At 36.7% G+C, this 27,080-nt stretch overlaps 1 protein-coding gene across 3 annotated transcripts in view; it reads left to right on the top strand.

Moving 5' to 3' along the window:
- Positions 1–27,080, top strand: part of ARHGAP42 (Rho GTPase activating protein 42) — a gene marked incomplete at both ends in the record, with an annotated part of 296,405 nt that overhangs the window by 238,925 nt on the left and 30,400 nt on the right. For all 3 annotated transcript variants that reach the window (XM_079708720.1, XM_079708719.1, XM_079708718.1), the window contains 5 exons: positions 204–333; positions 6,870–6,970; positions 8,698–8,807; positions 11,097–11,175; positions 12,570–12,609. In XM_079708720.1, the coding sequence (XP_079564846.1) occupies positions 204–333; positions 6,870–6,970; positions 8,698–8,807; positions 11,097–11,175; positions 12,570–12,609 (460 nt within the window). The remainder of the gene's footprint in view (positions 1–203; positions 334–6,869; positions 6,971–8,697; positions 8,808–11,096; positions 11,176–12,569; positions 12,610–27,080) is intronic.

The following is a 27,080-nucleotide window of genomic DNA, read 5'->3' as shown; positions in this document are numbered from 1 at the left end:
CAGAAGGTCATTCAGCAAAATTTAACTAAAGTAATTCAAAATTAGAGCATAGGATTCAACGGAGAGGGTTGTGAATATGGTGAACAGTCCTGAAAGAATCGAGGTTATCCTTTACACCATTTGCAGTTTTGAAACTTTAGGCTGGAGGTTCCTCAAAACTGGTAGAAAACAATGAAGGAAATTGTTGTTTCTGTTTACTTAAGACAAGGAATAATTTTGAAAGTACGCGACAAGAGGTAGAGCGGTTGATGCAAAGGATGAAATCTGCCAGTCAAGATTACAGACCACCCAGCCAGTGGACGATGGAAGGCTACCTTTATGTCCAGGAGAAACGTGAGTTGCAAAGACAGAAGTTAATGTCTCTTATGATTAACATTCTGTTTCTGTGAGATGTGAGTTGGTTAGTTTCTTTTCCTTCAAGTAGGAAGACTGAAATTCCTGAAAGCTTTATCCTGCTTAGTCTGCTCTGCCAACCACTGCCACGTAGGTGTGGAAGTTCTTCCCCTTTGCACCATCAGATTCTCTAAGTTGGTATGTTATTGAACTTGGAACTTACACTTTTCATGATGATATAGTAACACGAGTTCAGGTTTAGAATTTAATTATGATATCTCATCTCAATTTAAAGTTTCATGGAGAATTAAAAATCAAAGCCTTTATCAGATGAATCATCTTGGTGACTTTGGTAATAGTTTTCCCCTTCAGCAGCATTATTTCATTTAATTCTGTGCTCTGACAGTTTTCAGGAGTAAAATTGGCAATTATGTAATGTCAAACTGGCACTCTTTGCTTCCTGAAGTTAGGAAATAAGCATCAGACCCAATAGAACACTACTATAATTGCCTCACACTAAGAAAGTTTTTCTCACAAAAATTAATAAAAAAGCCCTTCAAACTTGTATAACTAGGGTCCTTTCTTGTCATAAAGTGGAACGAGTGTGACTAAATTAACTCTCTATTTCAAACCAGAATGCCCTAAAGCACTCTTACTGTTTGTGCTAAAGGAACAGTTGTTTGTTATTTCCAGTGCATCATGGACCAGTGTCCTTGTAAAACACAAAATCACGTGCTTGGATTTTTTTTTTTTTTTTTTGCCTTTTAAAAGGTGATCTTTTTTTTTTTTATTATTAGTTTCTGCTTTATAACAAAGTGAATCAGTCATACATATACATCTGTTCCCACATCCCTTCCCTCATGCATCTCCCTCCCTCCCACCCTCCCCATCCCACCCCTCCAGGCGGTCACAAAGCACCGAGCTGATCTCCCTGTGCTCTGCGGCTGCTTCCCACTATCTATCTACCTTACGTTTGGTAGTGTATATATACACTACGTGCTTGGATTTTGCAGTAACCTCAAATTGCTCTGAAAGTTTTGAAATGCTTATTCTCACTTTCTGTACTTTTTCTCACATATGGGACTCAAAGACCACATGCAGTAGCACTGCTCCAAGTCTCCTTATCCGTAGACAATAGATCAATGTAGCTGTTTTGTTTAGAAGACATTATAGTTAAAGGGTTTGAGATGCAGAAGCTGTAGATGTTGGATTGACTGTGAAAATTTTTTGGACATGATGCAAAATAATCACTAAAATGCCAATGTATTTTATATTTTACATGCCTAGGCGATGCTCATTTGTTCCTTAGCAATATGCAACCAAATAACAGTTTGATCCAGTTATCTTGGCAAACATTTATTACTACATAGGTGGTAGAGGGCTGCTGGCTCAGGAGGTCCTGTTCCAGGACCTTCTCTCTCTCTCGTAACTATCTACCTTTGACCAGTCTGCTGCTTTCAGTTGTTAAAATGGTAAATCTGATTACCTGCCTATCTATTCTCTAATTAGAATATCATAAATAGGTTTTACCAAAATTTCTTGAAAAAGACCGATTCTTTTGTCATATATACAGTATATGGATTTGACTCAGGACTCTAAGGAGATGTTTGAATACTGAATAATTATTCCATATTTGAGAGCCTCACTGTGAGGGTACCTGGAGGGGAGCTCACACTTTGCTGAGTGGAAGAATTTGTGGATAGTGAGGCCTGTTCAAACATCTGGTAGAGGAGGTGCCATCCTCTTGCCTGAAGAGTTTTTATTCATTTTAACTCAATAATACTTTATTTCTTGAGGTCTCCCCCCCACCACATTGTTAACATAGTTGCTGAAAGCTTTGTGAGTATACAATATCTTGTTCTAAACAAAAAAGCTTTGGATTACCTAGCAATATTCTTGTGTACATAACCTTCAAACATGCCCTGCTCAGTTGCTACTTGGTAGTTTATCCATTGGATGGTGCCATGGTTTGCTTACCCACTCCACAGCTGTTGGACATTTGGATCAAACGAAAAGCATAGTTCCTACCATATGACCCAGCAATCCCACTACTGGGCATATACCCTGAGAAAACCATAATTCAAAAAGAGTCATGTACCAAAATGTTCATTGCGGCTCTATTTACAATAGCCAGGGCATGGAAGCAACCTAAGTGTCCATCAACAGATGAATGGATAAAGAAGATATCACACATATATGCAATGGAATATTACTCAGCCATAAAAATAAACAAAATTGAGTTACTTGTAGTGAGGTGGATGGACCTAGAGTCTGTCATACAGAGTGAAGTAAGTCAGAAAGAGAAAAACAAATACCATATGCTAACACATGTTCATGGAATCTAAAAAAAAAAAGGTCATGGAGAGCCTAGGGGCAAGACAGGAATAAAGTCACAGACCTACTAGAGAATGGACTTGAGGACACAGGGAGGGGGAAGGGTAAGCTGGGACAAAGTGAGAGAGTGGCATGGACGTATATACACTACCAAATGTAAAATAGATAACTAGTGGGAAGCAGCCGCATAGCACGGGGAGATCAGCTCAGTGCTTTGTGACCACCTAGAGGGGTGAGATAGGGAGGGTGGGAGGGAGGGAGATGCAAGAGGGAAGACATATGGGGACATATGTATATGTATAACTGATTCACTTTGTTATAAAGCAGGAAGTAACACACAATTGTAAAGCAATTATACTCCAATAAAGATTAAAAAAAATTAAAAGCATGGTTCCTTTAATAATTTCAGGGCTGGATGGGTGGACAAAATGCAGTGTTTTATGCACCTGTCTGATGTTGGTATCTTTTGTTCTAAGATACCTGACTTCTCCTCTGGGTCAGGCTGAACTGATCATAAAGCCCTTTGTGGCACTGACCTTTTTTTCTGAGAGTTCCTGTCCCTCTAAATGATAACATCTACTCTTAGACCACAAAACTCAGGTAAATCTTCAACTCTGGTGTCTCTCTGTAGCCTGAGACCAAGTCTGTCCATTTATATGGTCGATTAACTTTGAACCCACACTTTCTCTCCATGTCCACAGTCTTGCAGTGACCTCCTAACTGTTCTCTTTTCACCTCCAGGCTTGTCCATCTCAGTCCATTCTCAGAGAGCTTCCAGCAGCTCCCTGCAGTGCTTGCTTGGTTGTGCCTCTCCTGTGATGGCTCTGGCCATGCATGGCATTTGAGACTCTCACAGTTGGGCTCCTCTATTTTTAGCATCCTCTCTTATGATGTTGTCTTCCTGCTCCCACGACAGCTTCCATCTCCATTTTTCTCTATATCTGCCTGTGTTATTTTTATAGCTTTAGTGAGGTACACTTGGCATGCATCAAATTGCACATATTTAAAAAGTACAGTTTGATCAGTTTTGCCATATGTATGCACCTGTGAGGCCATCACCACAATCAACATAATGAATATATTCATCACCTTCAAAAGTGTTCTTATGCCCCAATATAATCCCTCCCTCCTTTAATTCCCACTTACCATCCACCCCTCTTCCCCCTGCCTAGGGATTTAAAAAGAAAAAAATGAATGGATTTATATGCTGTTGGAATTATTTTTCTATAAGGGACAAGTATTCAAAGCCCCTTTCTACTTGGAATCTTTGAAAGCATTTATATTAAGGAAATCTGACCAATTCACTAAGACATATTGATTGTACTCTTGCTATCACTGAATAAGTCCTGTGGGGAACAGAAAATGAGATGAAGAATATGGCTTCAGGGTGTTTATTCTGTAATGGAAGGCACAAGATTAACTCAGACAACTAGCAACCAGTGATCAGTAGTAAATATCAGAGCTGTAAATTGAGTGATAAATGGAGATGGATGTAATGGGGTGGTAGCAGATTATTGCTGTTTAGACATAGCATTCCACTTTATCTGGATATGTGGTTTGTATGTTACCCACCTCTAGGCAAACATTAAATTACGTTCTAGTAGACTCCAGTTTAACCAGGAAGAGCATGGGGTCCAGAGTCAGACAGAACTATGTTGGAATTTTATGCTACCTCTTAACTGGGTGATTCTGGGTAGGCAACTTTCTGAGCTCAGTCTCCCCATTTATAAAAGAGGGATATTTATATCTGTCTCATAATAATATTGCAGGAATTAGAGATAGTGTATGTAAAATGTCTCTGTTATCAGTAGTGGTGCATAATAATACCACTGTGCTTCTAGGAGCCCTTACTATTCTGTGTAATTTATATTTGTCTCATTTAATTCTTAAGACAACTCCTGAAAAATATCATTCCTCTGAAAAGAACAACTCCAATCACATGTCCTATTGATGAAGAAAGTAGCACCATCTGCAGCTCTTAAGCTTTATTTTCTTTTATGTAAAATGTACTTTATAATGTCTGACTTTAAAAGTTCCTAGATAAAATTTTGGCACTTAGTAGGTATTCAGTGAATGTTAATTCCTCCCATTCCACAGACATCATCTCAGCAACCTCAGATGATCACTGGGTAAGATAATTAAACATGTTTTGTTTTGCAACTTTAGAGCTATAATAAATTCTATTTACCAGTCCTTTTTTTAGGGACTTCAGAATTGCTTGCCTAAGAACGTCTGCCCTGGCCTGGTGCCAGGCAACTTTAAAGAAAGCAGCATGTGTGTGCAGCACACTTGAAGATTAAATGCATGAGGTTCTGAACTTAAGATGGAGGCAGGAAAAAACACCTTGGGTCTAAAATGTCATCAGAGTGTTGCAGCAGCTTTATTTAAAAATTACAGTTAATACTGCTGCATAAATCGCTTCCTAAGTAGTAAAGTCACTATAAGGATTTCTATCCAGCCACTTTCTACTAATCAGCTCTAAGCCTGTAAGTGTTTTACACCACATGTAGCAGAGTTATCAACAAGTATTGTTAAGTATTATAGTGTGAAATGGTCCCAAAACAGAATTGAAGTTAATTTCAGTAATCCTTTCTGATTATCAAGTATATAGCTGCACCCCATAATTTTAAAATCTGGAATGGTTTAAGTATTAAAGCTAAACATGACACCAAGGGCACTATTATTATAGAAAAAAAAATCAAATGGCTCATGAAACACTTTTCTCAAGTGGTGCATTTTTACAATTCAATTTCTTGCTTTTGGATATATGGTTGTAAAACCAAGCCAGCAATAACATTGTACATAATTGTTGCTAGAGAGATCCAGGTGTTAAGCCAAATGGGACCCTACATGAAGAAGCTATAGGAAACAGACTCCATTTTCAACCCACTCAGCCCTCTATGGCATTTGGGTGCAGGATAATTGGCTTTCCTGGGGAAAAGCTGAAGGTTTTCTACCTGGGTCATGAAACAATTGAACTTATGGTGCATCCCTGTGCCCTGGTGAAGCAGCATTAAACAGTTTTTAAGACTACTGGATGATTAAGTGGCACACTGTGGGAAAGGGTTGCACACAACAGCAAGATTGTGTTTATGGGGAAAAAGAAAGTGAGCAGTTTACATATACAGCTTTTAATATAAATGGTAGAAATTATTTTCATTTTAAAGAGTAATTTGAATTCACTTTTTTCAGATTAGTGTTAAGAGGAAATAACTCTATGGTCAGTAATGTCTTAGAGAAAGATGAATGATTCATTCCTTCATTCACTTAACAAATCTTTATTGAGGAGCAACTGTATGTCTGGCCCTGTTCTAAGGATTAAGAATATACTAGTCAGCAGAACATTACTTGTTCCTGTTCTCATAGAGCCTTAGTGATGGAGACAGACAATAAATTGGGTGAATTAGTAAAATGTTAGTCATATCAGTGGTAAGTGAAGAAATAAAGTTAAAACAAGAAAGAGAGATAAGAAATATCAAGGTGAGGGTGTTGTGATGTTAGCTATCTCTACAGAAAAGGCCATTTTATAAAAGTGACATTTAGGACCTGAAAGAAGTGACATTGTCATGCAGCTATCTGAAGGAAAAGTAGTCCAGTTAAGTGCAAATGCCCTGGGGCAGAAATGCATTCACTGAGTACTGAGATCAGCAAGGGGGCCAGTGTAGCTGGAGTAGAGTATATGAAGCAAAAGGCAGTGAGATCAATCCTGAGGAGCCAGATCATGTGGGGCCTTTGGTTTTTGTCTGGGGTAATGTGGGAAATGACTGGAGGGTTTTGAACAAAGGGGTGAAATGACCTGGCTAAATTTTTAGCAGGGTATTTCTGGCAGTTTCAAAAATAGAGGACAAAGATAGAAGTAAGGAGACCTGTTACAGTACCTCAGACTGTCATTTCTCATTCTTCCTACCTCTATGGGATGCAAGTATACCGCTTTTACAGATGAGACAACTGAAGTTCAGATCTAAAGTAACTCTTGAGTTTACAGAGTGAGTGTCGGTACTGTAAATAAAGCCAAGTTGTTTGGCTGCAAGATACTACCCTACACCACTCTTGCTCCAGACTAGCTTTTCTCACTCACAGTAAACATTCCCAACTTGCATGGTCTATGGAAATACTCCGTTGTGTTTCATAGCATCGAAACTCTAGAAACTTAGATACAGATCATTTATTAACAATCTGTAATATTTGTTTCCTTACACTAGGACCACTTGGTTTTACATGGATTAAACATTATTGTACATATGATAAGGGAAGTAAAACATTTACAATGAGTGTTTCAGAAATGAAATCCAGTGGGAAAATGGTGAGTTGTTGTTTTTGTTTTTTAATTGAACTTGTTATTTAAGTAATGGAAGCAAAACAAACAAAAATCATGTGTGCTTATTTTTCTAATAAACGTGTTCACAATTTTTAAAAATTGAAAAGTCAAAAATTTTTATCTCGCTTTAGTGACCTTGAAGACTTAAAAAGAGTGCCCAGGACTTTTCTTTTGGCCATGGAATGTTTATAAGCAGTTATATTAAATGTAGGGACACCTTGGTAGGTGTCATCTCCTATCCCTGGCAGCAGAGTCGTTTGTGTTGTTGGTTGGCCAGCAGCCCATAGAGACTGTCAGTGGCTGGTCCAGGCTCACGGCGTCTGCATCTTTCTTCCAGGTGGTCTCTTGTCGGAGCCCGAGTTTACCCCTGCATGCCACTTCCTTTTCTGCACTGTGTACTACTTACTGAAATGCTGGCCAACAAAGTTTCTCAGAAGAAATCAATCAGTGCTTATTTACCCCTAAAGTAAATCAGTCACTGAATGTCTCGCATGGGTAGTGAACAGTACAGAACAAAGTGTACCTTATATGCAGAAGTGCTACAGAATACAACGCCTTTATTGCATGTAGGATACACTCTTTTTGTGAGTTAAGATATGAATATGGCAAACAATTGGACCTGTGAATTAAGTAATTGAACCGTCATCTAAGAATCCTAGAGCTGGGAGTTATCCTAAAGATTATTTAGGCTAGCCTCATTTTACCTGATTAAAAAATAAAGACAATAGAAAGTAAGTGACTTACTCAGCTAATTTGTGGTGTAGATCATGGCAGAGGTAAATGTTGATCTAACTTAGACACATACTCAAATACATCAACTGAAACTTATTGTGCTTGGGCATTCATTAGAGTCTAATAATTCAAAGTAAGAGACATAAAATAAAGGAGAACATACCAGAGAAAAAGAAACCTTAGATTGCTACCCTCACAAGTTATTAAATGCTATAATCATGCCTAGTTTCTACTCTAAAAGTTTCATAAGAAAAGATATTGCCCAAAAGTCAGTTTATGTGACAGTCAGTGAGCTAATAATAAATAGATCAAGCCAGAGTTCTATTAGTAAGAGAGATTTGCAACCAGAGACAATAGAATTAACCAGGCATTAGGTAAATATTCCCCTTAAAATTGACTGGCATTTCAGGTATAGAAGAGAATTGTGAATTGAGCCTATGTTGGATCCTGTCAAAAGAGGTTTGGTTTAGTTTTAGCAGCAGACTACTAGTTGGTTACCAGCAGGGAAATCACGTGGTATGCATGATAGTAATAGCATTATAGCAAGTATCTACTAGAACTTTATTATTTTGGTAGCTCTCTTGAGGTTTTGAGCCAGCTATCATTTAATACTCTACGGCTCCAATACAAACACACACACACACACACACACACACACACACACACACACACATATTATAGTATAATTTAACATTATAAGTAACTATGTTGAAGGGTACTAGACAGGCATGTCACAGAATTCTTTGAATAAAATATGTATATGTGATTAATTTATTAATAAGTGGTTTGGTGTATTACAGTTGGGCAGTTAACATTAGGCAGAAGTCTTTGTATTTATAGAAACAGGGTGTGATTATGATCTTTATACATAAACTGTACTCTAAGTTGTCATTTTAATATGGAAACTTTAGGTGGTATATTTAATATATTTCAGTTCACCTTGTCATCATGTCAGTAATGTGCTCCACTTCTTGTTTCAGAATGGCCTTGTTACTAGCTCACCAGAAATGTTTAAATTAAAATCCTGTATCCGACGAAAGACAGATTCAATTGATAAACGATTCTGCTTTGACATAGAAGTGGTCGAAAGGTTTGAACTTTTCACTTTACATTTTTTAATAATCTATTTGTTTCTTTCTATGTATAGATGTAAATATGAAACAGCATAAAGTGCTTGTTTTTCAGTCTCTTTTTTAAAGACAATATATATGTTTATTTCATTCTTTCACTTGTTTATTCAACAAATAAGTATTGCATGATGCTTTCAAAAAAATAAATCAGACACAGAGTGCTTCCAAAGGGTAACATCACTCAGAGAAGAATCTGGAAAATCAATAAAGATGACTGCCTTAGGGGAAAGTGCATATTGTGGACTGAGGTCCCCATCAAAATGAAGAAACCTGACAGCATTGTTCATGGCTCCTGGGTCAGCCTTTTTGTATGATTTTGAAATCTAGTGGCCTTGTTCGCAAGGAATAATAAGACACAACTGCAAATTCCATAAGCTTCCTTTAGCCAGTGAAAATCAGTGCCTACCATGTACACAACACTGTTCTGGGCATTCTTCGCCACAGAATATTGGGAGAGACATAAAGGTTGTGCATTCAGGCTTATCATCTAGTGGAATTATTTAGCTCTGTTCCTTTATTGTTTCAATACCAGTAGAATAGAAACAAAATAAAGAGGAGTATGTTTCTTGATCTCTGTTGCATTCCATAATCTATTTTTCTTCCCCTGCATTACCACCATGCTTTTCTGAATATCTCTAGCTTTGTGTGTGTGTGTGTGTGTGTGTGTACACTGTATATATACTCTGACATACTATATACACTGTTATATACTATAGCTTACGTACGATAGCTTGTTAACTATTTAGTAGGGCATGGCCTTGTTCTTATGCTTCTTTAAAATAGTATTAGCTATTTTGGCACTGTGTTCTTATGCTTTATAGATCTGCTTATTAAGTTTCCCTTTCTCTCCAAAACATCCTTTGGGATTTTTGACTGGAGTTCCATTAAAGTTATTAAATTTCAATAAATTAATCAATGGTGAGTTGAACTCTCCCAAGGATTTTACATACGTTTTACATATATATTTTTTTTCAGATTTGTTTTTGGGTATATTCTTTTTATTTAAATTTTGAATAAAATTCTTTAGTAGAAACTTTTTTTGTTTTATGGTTAAGATTGCCATAGAGAAAGGCTATTAATTTTTTTTATATACCAATCTATATCCAGTACAGTTGTTGAACTCTTGGTTTTAATAGTTTTGTGGTAGGAACTTCTGGTTTTTCTATGTAGATAAATACCAACATGTTAGTGATTTCTCTTTTCTTTTTTTTGACACTTTCTAGATATATCCTTGGAGCACACTGTTAAACTCTGTGCTTTAGTTGTTTCATCTGTAAAACAAGGATAATCAGTACCCACATCAAAGGGTTGTTGTGAGGAATAAATGAGATAATAAAGGAGACATACTTATAACACAGTGCTTGGCACATAATAAACAGCCAACAAGTTATTATTTGTGTTTTACACTGCCTTAAATTCTCCAAGATAAAATTACCTTGATCTTTATAATACATTTTCCCTTTTCCTATCAGTCTAATGAGCTGTTTTCCTGTTTACATAGAGATATATGCCTTTATCACAGTTTTAACTCACTCCAGGCTTTTAACAATGCAATATTTAAATGAAATTTCCTTCTTCCTTCACAGAACCCTCTAGTTTTCTGTTTATCTTATGGACAGCCTGCACAATTAATTAGATTAATTTCACTTTTTTCTGAATTTTCTATTTTTCTCTCTCTTATATTGGTTTCCTTCCTCCCTTTGCTTGCTTTTTTCTTGAAGCACATCCTCAAGTAGCTATCTCAGAATGGGTGCATGGGAGAGAGTTGTTTTTATACATATTAATTGTAATATTGTGATCATTGTATATGTAAACACTTTGGTTTTAGTGTCTTCTTAATAATTGACTAGTTATAGTATAAGGCTTTCCATATTGCTATATACTCATTGTAATTATTTTTAGTGACTAGTTGTACCACGTTGGGTCATAATCTTAATCATTCTCATACTGTGGAATGTTTCGGTGCTTTTGAACTTCTGTGAATGTAGCTTTTCATCCTTTTTGGTCATTTCAGGGGAAATAGTATGAGCCTAAGCTTCAGATAGTCTTATACCTAAAACACTTATTGATTTCATTTTTAAAATTCCTTCTTTTTTTTCTCTTTCCTATCTTCTCTTTTCATTTCTTTTTTCTCTTTCCTGCTTTTTCTTCAAATTTTACTTTTAAAGTTAGCTAAGAATTTTAAAAAAATAATAAATGTGTAAAGGCATAAAAGTAGTAAATTGAATATATAAAATATTTTTTAATAGGCACGGAATCATCACACTGCAAGCCTTTTCAGAAGCTAATCGGAAACTCTGGCTTGAAGCCATGGATGGGAAGGAACCGGTAGGAATATGACATATTCTGTAATTTAGATTTTATTGTTCTAATAATTGGAAAGTACATCTGAAAAAAATTTTATATGTCTATAGTGTATTTGAAAATATTAAAATAGCAAATCAGAGGAGTAGAGACTCTTACTGTTTTCCTAGTGTTTCGTCACTGGCACATAACACCAACTTCTGAATTCATTTCCCCAGGGGACTTTCAGGACTAATTTAAAACCCTAAAATTACTTTAAAAAAATTACTTATAATCATTAATTTGGCTACATTGATTAGATTATTTTATTTAGTTAATAATTCTTGAGTGCCCACCCTGCAAGTCCTGTGCTAGGCTTTATGATCAGCATGATGAACAAGTTTCAGGGAAAGAACTAATCCTGGTCCTAGACCATTGTTTATAAGTCTCCTTTGCTAAAACTGTTTGTGGCTTGACATTTTCCCTCTATCCAGATCCCCACTTTTATAATAGTTATTTTGATGTTGACATAATTTACTTAAAATTATCAGGGAGACTTATATAAAAAAGGGAATAAATAATTGATGACTTTTGTGAAGAACACTACAATAAATGATTAGAGGGATGAGCACACAGAGCAAATAGGATGCACCAGCCTGTCCCTTGAAAACTGTCTTTTAAATGGCAGAGAACCTGTGACCATTCCTCTGAAAAGTACCTATGCAACAACAGAGTTACACAAAGTGTGGTCCCCAGACTGAGTCCATCCTACAAACTGTTACCAGGCTACAATACTATGAGTGCAGAGATTATGATTAAGCATCTGGAAAATTTTATAGCAATGAGAAGTCATTTTACATCTGTTGAATTTAATAATAAAAAACTTGGACTCTGCATCTATTCTTTATTATGTGTATTGCCTTTAAATTTTATTGTAATTTATAAAAATGTCAGTCAACGACAGATTAAAAATTTAAAACAAAGGAACTTGGTTCTTTACCACTAACAGTTGAGGGGCAAGCCCTGACCTAGAAGAAATTTAGAAGACAGTGTGATAGCTCAACAAGTACAAGTTAAGATTGTACACACTGAGAAAAAAACACTAAGCAGATAATTTAAGGAAGGAACAATCAGGTGAAATCCATCATGAAATACTTCCTGAAGAAGGGAAATTATGCATCATGTTGGAGAATAGAATGAGATGCTTAGATCAGAGGGAAAGAGGTAAAACTTTGCCCAGGGCAGGACAGCCAGGGATGGAAAGGAGTGGGAGGCAAGATTGGAAGTCGGGCTGGGGAGATGCCATTTTGGACACAGTAGTTGTAAGACCTTGAAATCAAGACACTCCCTTTGTGTATCATTGTACCAATATCACCCTGGTAATCTTCTGTGCTGGGTCATTAATTGCAAGTAACTGGCTGACTTCCGTTGTTTTTTAGATTTATACTCTGCCTGCGATTATTAGCAAGAAAGAAGAAAGTAAGTCATTCTAATAATTATTTCAAATGTTATCACATAATTTTTTTTTTAGTTGAAGTACCATAAAATATTAGTTTCAGGTGTACAACATAGTAATTTAATCTTTGTATACACTGTGAAGTGATTACTGCAATAAATCTAGTACCATCTGTCACCATACAATTGTCCCCCTTCACCCATTTCACCCACCCTCCAAACCCCTTCCCTCTGATAACCATGAATCTGTTCTCTATATCTGAGTTTGGTTTCATGTTCTTTGTTTGTTTGTTTTGTTTTGTATATTCCACATATAAGTAAAGTCATATGGTATTTGTCTTTCTCTGACTTATTTCACTTAGCATAATGCCTTTGAGGTCCCTCCATGTTCTTGCAAATGCCAAAGTTTCCTTTTTTGTGGCTGAGTAGTAGTCCACTGTTTATATATAGCATGTCTTCTTTATCCAGTCCTCCACCAATGGAAATTTAGGTTATATCCGTATCTTGGCTATTGTAAATAATGCTGCAATGAACATAGCAGTGGATATATCTTTTAGAATTAGTGTTTTCATTTTCTTTGGATAACTACCCAGAAGTAGAATAGCTGGATCATATGGTAGTTCTGTTCTTAAACTTCGAAGTACCTTTGTACTATTTTCCATAGTGGCTGCACCAATATACTTTCCCACCAATAGTGTACAGAGTTTCTCTTCTCTCCACATCCTCTACAAAACTTGTTATTTCTCGTCTTTTTGATGATAGCCATTATAGCAGGTGGGAGGTGATATTTCATTGCAGTTTTGATTTGCATTTCTCTGATGATTAGTGGTGTTGAACATCTTTTCATGTGCCTGTGGGCCATCTGTATGTGTTTTGGAAAAAATATCTACATAGATCCTCTGCCCATTATTTAATCAAAATTTTTTTCACTATTGAGTTTTTGAATTCTTTATATATTTTGGATATTAACTCCTTATCATATATGATTTGCAAATATTTTCTCCCATTCAGTAGGTCACCACTACATTTTGCTGATGGTTTCCTTTGCTGTGCAGAAGCTTTTCTGTTTGATGTAGTTCCACTTGTTTATTTTTGCTTTTGTTGCCTTTGCTTTTGGGGTCAGATTCAAAATTTCCATGCCAACACTGATATCAAGGAGCTTATTGCCTATGTTTTCTTCTAAAAGTTTTATTGATTCAGGACTATTTTAAGTTTTAATCCATTTTGAGTTATTTTTGTGTGTGGAATAAGATAGTGGTCTAGATTCATTTCTTTGCATGTGTCTGTCCAATTTTCCTTGAAGAGACTGTCTTTTTCCCACTGTATATTCTTGACTCCTTTGTCATAAATTATTTATTCATATATATGTGGGTTTATTTCTGGGCCCTCTACTCTGTTCCATTGATTTATGCATCTGTTTTTATGCCAATACCATACTGTATTGATTACTATAACTTTATAGTTTAGTTTGAAATCAGGGAGTTTGATACCTTCACCTTTTTTTTTTTTGACTTTTTTTTTTGGTTTGTTTTTCTCATGATTCTTTTGTCTATTCAGGGTCTTTCATGGTTCCATACAATTTTAGAATTATTAGTGCTACTTCTGTGATAAATGATAGGGATGGCATTGAATCCACAGACTGCCTTGGGTAGTACATTTTAATGATACTCATTTTTCCAATTCATAAGCATGGTATACCTTTCCATTTGTTTGTGTCATCTTAAATTTCTTTCATCAGTGTCTTAGAGTTTTCAATGTACATCTTTCACCTCCTTGGTTAAATTTATTACTGGGTATTTTACTCTTTTTGATGTAGTTGTAAATGGGATTGTTTTCCTAGTTACCTTTTCTGATATTTTGTAATTAGTGTATAAAAATGCAACAGATTTCTGTATATTGATTTTGTATCCTGCAACTTTACTGAATTCATTTATTAGTTCTAAGAGGTTTTTTTGGTGGAGTCTATAGTTTGTTTTCTCTATACAGTATCATGTCATGTGCAAATAGTGACATTTTTTCTTCTTCCTTTTCAATTGGGATTCCTTTTATTTCTTATTTTAAGCCTAATTTCTGTGTCTCGGACTTCCAATATTATGTTGAATAAAAGTAGTGAGAGTTGACATCCTTCTATAGTTCCTAATCTTAAAGGAAAAGCTTTCAGCTTTTCACCATTGAATATGATATTGCCTGTGGACTTGTCATATATGGCCTTTATTATGTCAATGTATGTTCCCTGTATACCCACTGTGTTGAGAGTTTTTATCATAATTAGAAGTTGAATTTTGTCAAATGCTTTCTCTACATCTATGGAAATGATCATATCGTTTTTTATTCTGCATTTTGTAAATGTATGTATCATGTTTATTGATTTGTGGATGTTGAACTAGCCTTGCATCCTTGGAATAAGTCTCACTTGATCATGTTGTGTGATTCTTTTTATATATTGTTGAATTCAGTTTGCTAATATTTTGTTGAAGATTTTTACATCTATTTTCATCAGGGGTATTAGCCTATAATTTTCTTTTTTGTGGTGCCCTTGTCTGATTTTGGTATCAGGATAATGCTGACCACATAAAATGAGTTTGCAAATGTTCCCTCTTCTTCAATTTTTGGATGAGTTTGAGAAGGATAGGTATTTAATCTTTGGATGTTTGATAGAATCCATGGGTGACACTCTCTGATTCTGTACTTTTGTTTGTTGGGATTTTTTGCAATCTCTTTACTAATAATTAGTCTATTCAGATATTTTATTTCTTTATAATTAAGTCTTGGAAGATGGTGTGTTTCTATATTCTAGGTTATCCAATTTGTTGGCATATAATTGTGCTTAGTAGTCTCTCATGATCCTTTGTATTTCTCTGGTATCGGTTGTAGTTTCTCCTCTTTCATTTTTGACTTTACTTATTTGAGCCCTCTCTCTTTTATTCTTGGTTAGTCTAGCTAAAGATTTGTCCATTTTGTTTATCTTTTCAAAGAACTAGCTCTTGGTTTCATTGATTTTTAAAAATTTTTTTTAGTCTCTGTTTTATTTATTTTCACACTGATCTTTATTATTTTCTTCCTTCTACTACCTTTGGACTTCATTCTTTTTCTACTTACTTTAGGTTTAAAGTTAGATTGTTTGAGATTTGTTTTTTTTCTTTAGGTAGGCCTGTATTGCTATAAACTTCCCTCTTACAATGGCTTTTGCTTTGTCCCATAGATTTTGGAATGTTGTATTTCCATTTTCATTGTTCATATTATTTATTGATTTCCCCTCGGATTTCTTCATTGACCCATTGGTTGTTCAGTAGCATGTTATTTAATCTCCACGTATTTGTGGTTTTTCCAGTTTTCTTCTTGTAGGTCTAGTTTCCTACCATTGTGGTTGTAAAAGATGTTTTATATGATTTCAGTCTTCGTAAATTTATTGAGATTTGCTTTGTGGCATAAAATGTAATCTATCCTGGAGAATGTCCCATGTGCACTTGAGAAGAATGTGTATTCTGCTGCTTTTGGATGGTATGTTCTATATGTGTCTATTAAGTATATCTTGTCTAATATGCTGTTTAAGGCCAGTGTTTCCTTATTTTCTGTCCACTGATGGAAGTAGGGTGTTAAAGTCCCCTACTATTTTTGTATTGCTGTCAGGTTCTCCCCTTAGGTCTGGTAATATCTGCTTTCTATATTAAGGTGCTCCTATGTTGTTTCATATATATTTAAAAATGTTATAACCTCTTGTTGGATTGACTCCTTTATCATTCTGTAATGCCCTTCTTTGTCTTTTATTACAGTCTTTGTTTTAAAGTCTGTTTTGTCTGATATAAGTATAGCTACACCAGTTTTCCTCTTGTTTTTGTTTTGTTTCCTTTTCTTTTTTCATCCCTTCACTTTCACCCTGCTTGTGTCCTTACATCTGAACTGAATCTCCTGTAGGCAACATATAATTGTGTCTTGTTTTTTAATCCATTCAGCCACTCTATGGCTTTTGATTGGAAAATCTTGTCTATTTAAATTTAAAGTAGTTATTAACAAGTATGTACTTATTGCCATTTTGCAACTTGTTTTCTGGCTGTTTTTATAGTTCCTCTCTGTTCCTTTCTTTCTTTTCTTGCTCTCTTCCTTTGTGGTTTGATGACTTTCTTTCATGTTATGTATAGATTTCTTTCTCATTATCTTTAGTGTATCTACTATAAGTTTTTGGTTTGTGGTTTCCATGAGGTTCATATATAGAAAAACTACATGTGTGTGTGTGTGTGTGTGTGTGTGTGTGTGTGTGTGTGTGTGTGTGTGTAGTACTCTGTTATAAGCTGATAGCAACTTAAGTTTGGACACATTCTAAAAACTGTACATTTTTACTTCTCCCACCCTCATTTTATGTTTTTGATGTTATATTTACATCTTGTTTTTGTATCCCTGAATTATTATAGTTACAGTTAACTTTACTACTTTTGTCTTTTAACCTTTATACTAACTTTATAAATGGTTAATCCACTAACTTTACTATATATTTGCCTTTACCCATGAGATTTTGACTTTTTTATGTTTTCTTGTTACTATTTAATCCCTTTTATTTTCGTCTTGAAGAAGTCCCTTTAACATTTCTTGTAAGGCAGATTTAGTGTTGATGATCTCCTTTAGCTTTTGCTTCTGTAGAAAACTCTTTATCTCTCCTTCGGTTCTGAATGATAACCTTGCCTGTAGAATATTTTTGGTTGAAAGTTTTTTTCTTTTTAACACTTTGAATATATTGTGCCATTCCCTTCTGGACTTTAAATTTTTTGCTGAATGATCAGCTGTTAATCTATGGGACTTCCTTTATATGTAACAAGTTGTTTTTCTCTTGCTTCTTTTATGATTCTCTCCTTGTCTTTAACTTTTGACATTTTAATTATAATGTGCTTGTTTTGGATCTCTTTGGGTTCGTCTTATTTGGAATTCTCTATGCTTTCTAGACTTCAATGTCTGTTTCTTTCCCCCAGTTAGGGATGTTTTTAGCCATTATTTCTTCAAATAAATTTTCTTCCCCTTTTTCTCTCTATTCTCCTTCTGGGGCCCCTACAATGAGAATGTTACTCCTCTTGATGTTTCACCATAGGTCTCTTAAGTAATCTTTTTTTTTTCCTTCTGATCTGTTAGGATGAATTCCACTGTCCTGTCTTCCAGGTTGCTGATCCCTTCTGCTTCATCTAGTCTGCTATTGAAACCCTCTAGTGTATTTTTCTTTTCAGTTACAGTATTCTTCAGCTCTGTGATTTATTTTTGGTACTTACTTTTATTTTCTATCTCTTTGTGGAAGTTCTCATTGTGTTCATCTTTTCTTCCAAGATGTCAGTAAGCATCTCTATGTCCATTACTTTAAACTCTTTAGCAGGTAAATTACCTCCATTTCAGCAAGGTTTTTTTCCTGGATTTTTATATTTTCTTTTGTTTGGGACATATTCCTCTGTTTTCTCATTTTGCTTATCTCTCTGTGTTTGTTTCTACATATTAGGCAATACAGTTACCTCTCCCAGTCTTGAAGGAGTGGCCCTGTGTAGGAGATGAACCTGATTTTTCAACCGTGCCCTAAGTGTCTGTTGTCTCTGGAACATTTGTAATTATCTAAGCAGTTTAACTTTTTTCTTGATAAGTCCCAGAGGTCGTGCCAAGACCTATCAGTGTTCCAAAGGGAGGGATCTAATTCCACACCTAGTTTCAGGCTGTTTGGAATGAAGACCCTCAGGTAGCAGCTTTTAAAGAACGCATATATATATATAGTATTGTGTGACCATGGTTGTAACTCCCTACTGGCCTCAAGACCAGGTGATTTGGAGGTGTCCCCTTGGTGACAGTTGCAAAAGACAGGGCTCCAAATGAGTGCATAAACTCCTCTCTGGGAGGTACAGGTGATCTGTCATGAGGCCAAGGGATAGTGCAAAGGTGGCATCCCCCAGTCTATATTACCCCAGAGCTCCTCCATAGCTTCTAGATGTGTGGTAAACTTGAAGCCTTCCCCTCAGGCTTAAGCTCTGGGACAAGTAAATAGGGCTTTTTCACAGGAAGTCTGGGGGTGTGTTTCAGTATGCTGTCAGTGTCTTAGAGGTGGTTCCATACCATGAACTGTCTCCTCAATTATTTCAGAGCCATAAGGCCCAGAAATGCAAGCCTCCTTGGACACCATAGCCAGGTGCTCAAAGGCTGTCTCATGCGTGGAATGCATGTGCCTGCTGGCTTCAGTGGGTCACAGGAGAGCCTGGGGTGGGACTGCTGGCTGCCGTCGTGCTGCAGAAGCACATAATGGTCACAGTGAGGCTGATCTTGGGTGACCTCAGCCTGCAGTGGCTTGAAGCAGAATTTCAGTTGCCCAACCAGAGATTGAAGTCAGGCCATGGCAGTGAGAGTGCTGAATCCTAGCGACTGGACCATGAGGGACAGTGGCCAGTGACAAAGCCCCTGGTCTTGAATTCCCACAAAGAAACAGAAAGTAGTGAAACAAGTAAAATGTTTATTAGGAGGCAGAAAGGTACATGTGAATAGACTCAGGCAGACTCAGAGAGAGTCGCACCCTCTTGGTAGTTTGAATCACTTATATGGTGCATTTCTTCTGGCCAATCATCTTGTTTTGCCTGGCTCTGAATCCGTATTTGGTTTATCTCAAGGTCCTCCCATGTGTGCGCGCGCATCTCTTAGCCAAGATGGATTCTAGCAAAGAGGGCTATGGGTAGGTTGACATCACTTACTATGGAGTGACACCCCCTCCCTTTTGACCTCCAAGGAGCCTTTCTGTGCATGTATAGTCAGGAAGGTCTCCTTGACTTCAAGAATGAAGAATATGTGGTCTCTTTATTTCTTATTAGGGCAGGGCTCAGCTTCTCCTCCCTCCTGTTACTGTCTTCATCTTGGAGTATCTGTCCATAGAGGACAAACTCCAGCTGCTCAGGCTGGGGCCCATCTATCTCCTGCCTCAAGGCCACAGGAACACATGGGGGCAGTGTGAGATAACGGGCTGCAGCATAACTACAGGGACACGTGAGGGTGGGGTAAGACCCCCTGGCTTCAGGGGAACCAGAGGAGAGTGTGGAGGCAAGTCAAGTCCTTTAACTCTATTAGTGTGGAGTGAGAGCACAAAAATGGTGCTCACCAGCACCTCTGTCCCAGGAGAAAGTCCCAAAGACCTCTGTAGACCCTTTAATCTTAGCTAATGAATCTCCTTCATGTATGATCTAGGAGCTTTTCAAACTTGGTTTTGAACTGGGTCCTGAGGTGAATGAGTCTGCACGTGAGCCCTTTAAGAGCATACTTTTCTGTCCCCACATCCTTTTGTTGGTTTTCAAAGCCAAAAGTGTTGGGCACTCATCTCTCCAGTGCAGGTTGTAAGGGTTGTGTGGGGTACCTGATGTGGGGCACGAACCCCTAGTTCCTCAGGGAGAAGTTCCATATTTGTGAGATCCCCTGTGCTTGTGAGTTGCTGTGCCAGAGGTGAGGTTTTTGGTGAGACTGCGCTTCTGACTCTCCTACCCATCTTGATTTGTTCCTTTTATCCTTTGTTGTGGAGGTACTGTTTAGCTAGTTTTCAGGTCTTTTTCAGATCCATATGTAGTTGTAGATTTGGTGTGTCCATGGGAGAAGGTGAATTCAGGATCTTCCTATGCTGGCATTGTAAACCAACTCCCATCATGTAGTTATTTTTATCACAGAGGTATTAATGTGATATTAAAAGTTAACTCTGGAAAAATCATAGTAGTACACCTTTGATCTGATGGTACTAAGCAAATTTGAAATTTTCATTCAAAGTTTCTCATGTTAAAACCACTAACTACTGGGCTTTATAGTAACCAAAATTATTTTATTTATTTGGTGTTTATTACTAATAAGTATGTACCCTGCTTTATCCCAGAAAGGGATTTGAGGCAATTGATATTTTGTTTGATTTTTTTTTTTAATGGCAATAGAGGGTTTCTTTATCTTATTTTCTCTGCTCTACTTTACAAAACTGAAGATATGAACACTGCTAATTTTAGGGGATTGTGCCCAAGACTGTGAAGTATAAGGACATTGTCATAACACATGGGATATGTAGGAACACATGTTGTGGCTGTATTATTACTGAATTTGTGTCAAACCATTCTGAATGAACACATTTTATGTATTTTCCATCATATTCTGAATCCTTTTTAGTCATCTGCCACTTTTAATCCTTGGTTAGTTTAGGGTATCTTCATATGTAATTTACATATACAAATTATTTGACATTTAAAATCAAATTTTATATGTTTCTAAGGTTATGTGTATATCCTTTAAAGCATTTTCAAATTTTATTTAACTCAGTTGACTTCCATGATGTCTAAATTTATTTTTAAAACAGCCTTAATAAGCCTGACTTTTGGATTGTTATTAAAATACAAGTTAGAATGGAGTAACAATAAAAACTGGGAAAGCACTCATTTGAAAGTAATAAATATTGAGTGCATTCAAAAGCCTATCATTTTACCTGGATGAAATGCTTCCTAGTGATTAATTTCAGAAATTATCAAAAGAAAATGCATAATTTAAAATACCTTTAACGTTAAAGAGTTAAAATAATATTTCCAGTTTTTATTCTTGTGTTCCTTTCTTTTTTGCCAATCAGAGTGATTAGTATAAAATCTTTAATTGCCCACTTTTATCTAATCAAGGAAACATTAACCAAGCGATAAGAGGTTTGTAAGTACTGAATGTTCATTCTAAACAATTACCTAAAAAGTAATCTGTTGTGTAATTTGCATTTGAGTAGAGTTTGAAATGTGTTTTCTAACATTGGTTTCATTGTTCATATCCAGTATAAAGATAGTCCTTTCAAATTCAAATGAACCTACTCAAAGACAAATCCTTCCTGAAAAACAAATGAATATATACATAAGATATTGAATAGAGGCTTTGAATGGGGACGTGGTCAAGTCAATCAGAATATATTTGATACTTAATGCACCTTGGAACTAGGGTTTTTATCATAACTAGGTAATTTGAGTGAGAAAGTTATCAAATGTACTTATGCTGTGATGGAGGGAGTTTGGGCATCTTGTAGTAAAGACTCACTCTTCTGGAAATCAGCTTTCCTGTAGTCTTAGGCACCTGAAACATTCACTATGCCACCATGTGTAATTATAAATTGATACGTGTTTCAGAGAAATAAGTGTCTGAGAGTCCATGTGTTTGTATGATTTATCACATTCTGGCTCTTGATATGATGTATCAGTTTTCCACCCAGTTCCCTGAACTCCTGGTGACAGATTCCATCTCTCCTCCATAGTTCTCCATGCAGGCCTTCCCTGAGATGTGTGCTCAGCACATATTTGCTCTTATTCTTACTCAGTGCCATTAGGCTTTTATTGCCTAGGGGGAGATTTTGATCATGAAAAGAATCTTTAAATTACCTTTGCTCTATTAATAGGTAGTACTTGAAGTTATAAATCTTAAACCTATTTTTGAGTTTTATTTTTATTATTTTGTCTTAAGCCATAATTTTTCTTTAATCCTATTTTTAATCAACATACAGCTCTTTTTTATAAATGTACTAATTTTAAAAGTAAGTCACTTTCACTTCTTTATTTTTCCATAAATTTGATAAAATTCTCCCACTTATACATTTAATCAATCAAGCTTCTACAGACATGTCAAATTATAAATATAAAACTAGTAAACTTCATTCTCTCAAACTCAACACCCTAATGAGACAAATTTGTGATTCTGGCAAAATATAATCTTCCTAAACACCAGGCATCTTTTGTAGTCTAGTAAATTTGCTTATAAATGCAGAAAATAACATCTTTTTAAGTATTCTAAATGTTCTAAAAAGTTACATGTGAAATTGCGTGGTCATTTCAAAAGGTCTTGCTACGTTGGTATAAAGCCAAGTTATCCAGAATTACACTTGTTTTGTGTTGTTTTTACACATTCTTGGAGATTCATATTTGCTTACCTGAACAGAATCAGTACTCTGTTTTAAAAGTCAAGACTATGGCAAATGCCACCAATAAAAGAAACTCTGACTAGTAGAGGCACAGGATTGATTGTACCTTCTACAACTAAGCTCCCCCTTGCTGTGGGGTGGACTTTTTGGTATTGCCAATTTGTGTGAGGAAGGCTTTCTAAACATTTTCAATCCAACATGCAATGAAGTGCCTTTCCAAGTCCTCAGAATTTAATCTTTTTGCATATAATTTTGAACAATCTACTATATCAAGGCCTAAAATTTATTAATGTACTTTTGAATCTCTTCCTCAGGCTGTAATTTTACCCCTTTCTCTTTTATTATGTGTCTTATCAGCCACTATTTTTCCAGTGATTTAATGACTCCTAAGACATATCTTTATGCTAAACAGTATTCCAGATTCAAGTACTTGATCATATTAAGAGTAGCATCATGTTTTCTTCCTAGTAATAGGTCCAGAATTTTATTTGTTTCAGTTCAAAATTATATGCCAGTGATTGTGAAGTTCTCAAACCTCTCTCTCTGATCTTGAATAAATCATGCGAGTTCATTATGTTATGAGTTCAGCAGCTTGTATCTTCCTTATGTTTGCCCCTTCCATCATTTTTCTACACATCATTTTGTTTTCTGAGATCTATGTCCCTTTTTGACACTTGACTCTCCCCCAAGGTGGCGTTATGTCAATTTTAGTCTGTAACTTCTCTCACAGTTGGTATTTGAAACCAGTACCAGCCTTGATTCATTTGCCATCTTGAGAAGTGCTTCTTTATAGCCTTGGTAATTCAGATGGATTCCACTTATCTTAAATTATTCCTGTTATCCTTTGGAAACTCAGTTTTGCTGGGCATGTGTGTTTTTGAACTGTGGAAGATAACAATCAAGCTTAGGATGGTAAAATATAAAACTCAGATAAAAAAACTGTTTTGAATGTCAGCAATTGGGAGTAGTCTGTGCTTTCACTTAAAACCCTAAAAGCAACAGACAGATGAAGAACTATCTAGTGTCCTAAAATAAGGCTATACTGTGAATATACAGAGAACATATGCTGTTCAATGGAGAGTGAAACTGTGCTGTGACTGTAATGAGACTCTTTACAAGCCTAACCTGAAAAAGTCTCCCTACTTTGTGGTTACTCTTAATTTACTATTTTTAGAATCTAGATGCTGTAAATGAGACTAGCATAATTTAGTAGAGAAGGAAGATTTGACTCGTCTTTATGAAAAAAGCATCAAGTTAAAAAGCTAGAGCATTGGTCAGTTACAGTATATTAAATCCACAGATACTTTTCCGATTGTAAAATATACCACAGTATCCTTTTCTTGAAATTATAAGACTTTGGGAATGGATTTATTTTGAGAGTGCTTACTACACAGATTATCACTCAATTAAGATTAGAACTAAAAAAAAAAAAAAAAAAAAAAAAAAAAGATTAGAACTAAACTGTTCCTCAAACCGTGCCATTGAAAATATAATTCCGTCATTTGAGCTCATTTTTCAAAGAAGCAAGTTATCTGTCTTGAGACACCTTTTCTGTCGCGAGACTTTCATCATGGGACTAGTTGTTAACAGGGACAGAGGCAGTTGCCTTTTTTTCCTAGGCTTGTTTCTCTGGCAGTGTCTCTTGGTGCCCTGAGCCTTGTCCCCACTCATACATACATTTGATTTGGTGGCTTTTCAGCTGGTCCCTCTACCCTAGGTCTGGAGAAATTGGGAATTGCGAAAGGAAAGGTTTCTAGTTCTCATTCTCTCATGCAATTCAGTTCAACGATACTCCATTTTGGAACTACTTTATTCCAATCATTGTGAATAAGAAAAAGGAAGTTCTTTCAAATGATGTTGCTTCTATTAAAAGTCACCACTCAGCTGTGTAGTGGTAAAGTCTCCTAACATTCAGTTCTCATGTACAAAATCAAAGGGATTGGACTAGAAGATAATTTTATAATTGCCCAACAACTCCAAATTTCTACCACTCTGTGTTTCAGTGGCTTTTCCCATGTGTGCCCAAGGAATGTCTTCTCCCCAGCAACAAACAGAAAAAGTGAACTCATTCTTATCCTTGGCAAGTGCCATCTGTCACAAATGTTTTGGCACTTCCTACTGCTTAGATAGCTCAGTTCTTCTCCCCAAGGCCACTGAGCAAATATAGTTCTGTTTCCATCACTGAGACCCAGGAAGAGGGTCAGAGCTCAAGTCTTCTTCATGGGCAGAGCAGGAAGAGAAAATAGTTTGGGCTGGGGCTGTGGAGAGTTAGCTGCTACCTTTAGGGAAAAGAGAAAATGTCCTGTGGGAACCACAAACGCCATTAAATTCACTCATCTTCTTTTCCTGTTTCTTTCAAGTCACGTATAGTATGATATTAGTTGTCTGTGATAGGGGCCTTTTAATCTGAAATGGCAGACTAGAAATGTGAATTGGAAATTACAGACAAGTGCTGCTTTGTTTTGTCAACCCTGAGAATGTATTGTAAGGCCAAGTAGATTACATCTGTAAGGACATGCTGGGTTTTTAATTACTAGGAAATTGAAGGTACAAGGACTTTTGCTTTGTTAGCTGCATGGAAAACAATTCTTTCTTTTTTTTCCTCCTCATGGCTTTTTGAATTGTGTTGAGATTAATAGCTTTTGTGCTGCTAAACTGCCTTATGGAAACTTTACTTGAGTTTCAATAAAAACTTTAGCCCTGAATAGTTGCTGGAGGGAAATAGGAATGTTTCTATTTAACTTTTGATTGAATAAATTAAGTTCTTTACCTTAGCCAATCTTCTTCTTTACCCCCAAAGGCCAGGTATCATTAATATTGTAAGATTTCAATTCCTGGGAATTTGTGGTAGTTTTTATTCTGCATAACCCTCTGGTCCTCTCTACAGAGAGATACTGGGCTGGGGTAAGAGCCCTGGAGACGAGTTGACAAAAGCAACTCCTGTTAGCTGATAAGCTCTAACCCTTGTAGAAGCCAGAGAGGGCACTTGAGCAAGCCAGCTACAAACCAATAACTAGCCAGCTATGGATCAGTAAGCACGTGTTGTCTGCCTGCTCTGGGCCCTGATTCAGTAGTTCCTACTTCAGACAGATGGATATGCTCCCCTCTCTACCGCTGCAGCAGGAGTACTTGCCCTCCACTAAAGAAAGAATCAGGATAAATTATCAGCTTTTAATGGTGTGATTTTATTTAGTAAGAACCCCTTCCACTGACTTCTCATTTGAACATTAAGGAGTTCCCAGGTTTTCTTTTTTAGGCTATAGAGACCTATTTTTGTTGAATTTTCATTAGCACTAGCATACTAACTGTAGTAACCCCTTCTTGTCTTTGGAAGGTGGAAAGGTTTCCTGTACCGAATGTGTTTGTCTCTGACTTCCCTCAGAAGCACCACCCCTTGTGACTTCCTCCTCCATCACTCACTGGGAGACAGAGGGTGCTAAAACCTGTTTAAGCCATATCGCCTTCTTCTCCTCAGACCTCAGCAGAAAGTGCTGAGTGCTTGCATGAAGGCACTGTTGGTCAGTAGTCTGTAAGGCAGCCATGAAGGGGTGCTGCCTTTTTATATGAATTGACAAATCAGTAGCCAGAAACTCGGATAAATACCAGTTAAGCAAGGAAAAGCGAAGTGTGTGGGATTGGCTTTATTCCATTTAGTCCTTTTTGCCATAACAATCTGTTTAAGTTATACATGATTAAATCAGAACTGGCCAGGTTATGCTGTGGTCTCAGAGACTTAACCACAATAAAGGTTCATCTCTTGAATATGCGATATGTCCATTCAGGTCAACTGTGATTCTCTTATATATAATTTTTACTCTAAAACCCAAGCTCATGTAGTACCTTCTCTCTGTAACATTGATGATCTTGTACCAGAGGGGGGGAAAAATGGCAGGCTTCCGCAATACATACCAGCTCTCCCTAGCTGATGGATAATGACATTTGTGACTTCCATTCATATTTTGTTGGCTAGTACATATCATATGACCAAGTCTGTCTTAGAAGGAGCTGAGAAACATAATCTTCCTGCAGGAAGGAGCAGCAAATATGAGTGAACAGTAATCCCAGGCTACTACAGTTCCATTCCAATGAGAGGATGTGTTTGTTCATTGTGATTATTGAAGTTTAATGAGAGTATAAGGACACATATGTGAATATCCAACTTGTTGTCTCTTCAGTGGTCAGCTAGATTCACAGGGCCTGAGTAGTTTATGCCTGATCTCCATTTTTTTAAAGAAATAGATCATTGTGGGCTTCGCTGGTGGTGCAGGGGTTAAGAATCCCCCTGCCAATGCAGGGGACATGGGTTCGATCCCTGGTCTGGGAAGATCCCACATGCCACGGAGCAACTAAGCCCATGTGCCACAACTACTGAGTCTGCGCTCTAGAGCCTGTGAGCCACAACTGCTGAGGCCCACATGCCACAACAACTGAAGCCTGTGTGCCTAGAGCCTGTGCTCCACAACAAGAGAAGACACCACAGTGAGAAGTCCACGCACCACAACGAAGAGTACACCCTGCTCACCACAACTAGAGAAAGCCCATGTGCAGCAACGAAGACCCAACACAGCCAAAAATAAACAAATAA

Source organism: Hyperoodon ampullatus (assembly GCF_949752795.1).
Source record: "Hyperoodon ampullatus genome assembly, chromosome: 7".
In the NCBI taxonomy this organism is placed as follows: Eukaryota; Metazoa; Chordata; class Mammalia; order Artiodactyla; family Ziphiidae; genus Hyperoodon; species Hyperoodon ampullatus.
This window is presented reverse-complemented; position numbering and strand designations above follow the sequence as displayed.